Source organism: Propithecus coquereli, unplaced genomic scaffold (genome assembly GCF_000956105.1).
Source record: "Propithecus coquereli isolate 6110/MARCELLA unplaced genomic scaffold, Pcoq_1.0 Scaffold156, whole genome shotgun sequence".
Lineage (NCBI taxonomy): Eukaryota > Metazoa > Chordata > Mammalia > Primates > Indriidae > Propithecus > Propithecus coquereli.
This window is the reverse complement of record NW_012140080.1, coordinates 302375-306039: the sequence shown is the minus strand read 5'-3', so window position 1 is coordinate 306039 and position 3665 is coordinate 302375. Positions and strand designations below refer to the sequence as shown.

Sequence of the window (3665 nt, the reverse complement as noted above, 5' to 3'; positions counted from 1 at the left end):
ATCCTCCTGCCTCAGCCTCCCAGAGTGCTAGGATTACAGGCATGAGCCACCATGCCCAACTTGACCTGATTTATTTTTTAAAAAGCAACTTTTCAATAATATCTAAAGTAGCTGGTAAACTATGTTACCACAAAGGCTTCCCTTATCAAAGCTGACTTACACTAATCATAGATTCTTCTTTGCCAAATGTTACCAAAGATTAGCAAAGAATATAAGCAAAAAGCAGATACTCATATGGCATTGCTCTTGAAAAAGGTCCTGAACCATTAGAGACGCAGCTTCCTAATCTTCCGAATGGTTTTGGAGTAAAAGGAGTAAAAGACAAAGCAGTGAGTATAGTACATGTCAGCTTGGAAAGCTGTTTGGACTTAGGCTCCTTAGTTTTTATACTCTTATTAATCACACAGGCTGGAGAGTTTATAAGCTTTATCTCATAAATCCATAAATCACATGTGCTGGATAGTTATAAGCCAAATCTCACAAATCCATAAACTCTAGGTATATTTTATAATAAACAATCTGGTCAGGCCATGTATATCCTTTAAAACATTTGCAAATAACAATTCCTCTCATTATCTTCCCAGACATACCACTGGCATGTTTTCAAAGCAGTCAACACTAGCCAAGCCTCTGGAGGAAGGACAGAAGGAGTTCTAGAACCTACTCCCCAGAAGGTTGTGAGTAAAAACTTAAATTTGGCTGTGAATCCCAAGAATGGAGAGTGATCTAAGTCCTGCCCTTGATGTTGCTACAAAACAGCCTTTTCTTTCATCATTCTGATCATTTCATCCCTGTCCCTGACACCCTACTACTACCTCTTTGCCCCTTGCTATGGTCTGAATGTTTGTGTCCCCTCAGAATTCTTGTGTTGAAATCCTAATCCCCAATGTGATGGTCTTAGGAGGTGGGGTATTTGGAAGGTGATTAGGTCACAGGGGCAAAGCCCTCAAGAATGGGATTAGTGCCCTTATGAAAGAGGCCACAAAGAGCTGTCATGCCCCTTCCACCATGTAAGGACACAGCAACAAGATGCCATCTACGGACCAGAGAGCAGGCCCTCACACCAGACAAAATCTTCCAGCACCTTAATACTAGACTTCCTAGCCTCCAGGACTGTAAACCATAAATTTCTGTTGTTTATAAGTTACCCAGTTTATGGTATTTTGTTATAGCAGCCCAAACAGACTAGGGAACTCTTAGACCAGAGCTTTCAAGAAGAACTTTCTGCAATGATGGACATGTTTTATATCTGTGCTCTCCAATAAGGTAGCCACTAGCCACATGTGGGTACTGAGCACTTGAAATGTGGCTAATGTGGCCGAGGAAATAAATTTTAAACTTTAATTTATTTAAATTTAGACTTAAAGAGCCACATACTGTGAATGGATACAGCACAGATACAGAATGTTTTCATCATTGCAGAAAGTTCTATTGTTTAGCTCTACCTTAAATCATACCCAGGACTCTCCCCTTCCACTTCAAAATTCTTAAGCTAATCTCTGTGCTTTCCACTTACTTCCTGTGCTCTTGGATGGTGAATTTATTTAAGGTTCTCCTTTTTCCACACCTTCAGTTACTTAACTAGCTTCTTATCTGAGTTGTAGAGGATACAACAAAAAGCAACAAGCATGTCTTTACTTTTGTGGAGTTTATTATCTATTGGGAGAGATAATAATGCCCACAAAGCAACTATAGAATAATACTAAAGAAAGCACTTTAGGCCATATGGCTGAAATACTATTCCAAATGCCTGATCAAGCCAACATTCTTTCGTTTAGCAAAAAGCAAAAACAAAACTCTCAGATATGAACACTTCCATGAAACTTATCAAAATTGTAAGAAGTTAACATTATGAAAGTGAGTATCAATTATATGTTATTTTTTCAATGTTCCACAAATATTTGTTGAAAACATTACATACAAGGCACTGTACTAGGTGCTAGGGAAAATACAAAGATGAATAAAATACTATTCTTACCCCTAAGGCATTTATACTCCAGTGGGGAACTGATGAAAATGAACATTACTTAAAACTGTGAACACATCAAAACTATAGTTGTTGAACCCTGGAAGCTGTTAAAATATGTCTATGTTTAGTATTCTGTTTCTTAAAGGCTATTGGGTAATTTTAACTTGAGTCAGGATATACCAAAAAACCTCTGAGAAGAAGAAATGATATAATGCATATTAAGAATTCAAAATATATTCAATCTTGGACAATTAAATTTTTTAAAATAAAAAAATAAAGGTACATGTATTAAAAAAAAGAACTCAAGGTACATATAATTTACAAATTTACTGATGGTTGATGATGATTGATAATTTTATTTTTGTATTTAGTCAATGTTTATGACCTTCATAATCAACCAGTGTATTATATATCATATTATTCATGAGTCCTGTTTCTGTCTGAATTATTGCAAATAAGCCTCAAAGCCTAACACCTGAAAATTATTTTAAATGATGTTCCGCATTCAATATGTAATACTTCTATAGTGTTTTTGTTACAAGTAAATGGTTAATGCAAATGGATTTCCTGAAAAACCTACCCTCTCCTGGTATCGTCTTTCAAAGAAAGCCGTATCATCTTCTTCAGGTCTCCTTAAGGAAAAAACTTGACTACTTGTACCTGCTAACAAGGAAAACAAATCTATGTATTTATATCATTATATAGTCCCCTGAAATAAAAAACAGAAAGAAAAGTCTCCTCCTGCCAGGTGATAATGTTTTGTTTTTCAAAACAGAAATGACCTAAATATATATCTGGTCCTACTATCTAATTCTTTTTTAGAAAGAACGGCATTACAGGACAAAAGTAATTTTCGTTGGCAAACATTTTTCACGTATTCAATGGCTCATATTAAATAATGCCACACAGCTATTCCGTAAGAGTACACTTAGTTTTCTCCAATGACTTTTTACATTTTATAACTAGAAATCCATGTTCCACTTTATGAGATAATGCATAGAATTATTGAGGCTTTATGTAGGCATTCATAGTGATGATACTACCTGCTTCGAAATTTTTCAAAACTAAAACATTTTAGCCACTTTTCATGGTATTTACTTTGTAAAACTAACCAAACACTAGTTTATGTGCTGAAAGGAATTTAAAAGTGCTTCAGTAGGAAAAACCTGGTTTTCTTGTCAAGAGCCTGGTTCATGGAAAAGTTCACCTTCATTGCTGGTGAATATCTTCATTGGGTCCTTTCACTTCCAAAACAAAATATCAACCTGAACACCTGTTCTTCTAGTTTCTAAAGCATTTGAATTCACCCTCAATCAACAACATAAAGACATATAACTCCAGACCATCACCACGTACTACAACCATACTTTGTTGACTATCTTTAACAAAAGCCTTATTGAGAAAAATAAAATAAAAAAGCATGCTAAGAATATGTGCTATCTATCCATTCTTCTGGAAACTCTGGGTCTATCCCTGGATCATGCTGGGCCAATTGAGCTAAGCCTCTTGCAGACTTACTTTCACTGCATTCATTGCATTTTAATGATATATTACCATTTATCTGGTAAAATGGTATATTACCACTCTTATCAAAGGTGACTATCAGAAACAAGCAACCATCTGCTGTATTTGCTTAAAAAGAAAAAAAAAGGTTGTGAGGACCTTGGCCACTGCATCAGTTTTTTTTTGTTTGTTT

General features: G+C 35.4%; 1 protein-coding gene across 1 annotated transcript in view; it reads right to left on the bottom strand.

The window, feature by feature from the left end:
* Window positions 1–3665, bottom strand: part of FAM221A (family with sequence similarity 221, member A) — a 33030-nt gene that overhangs the window by 9929 nt on the left and 19436 nt on the right. Inside the window, exon 6 of the mRNA XM_012640669.1 lies at window positions 2550–2632. Within this exon, the coding sequence (XP_012496123.1) occupies window positions 2550–2632 (83 nt within the window). The remainder of the gene's footprint in view (window positions 1–2549; window positions 2633–3665) is intronic.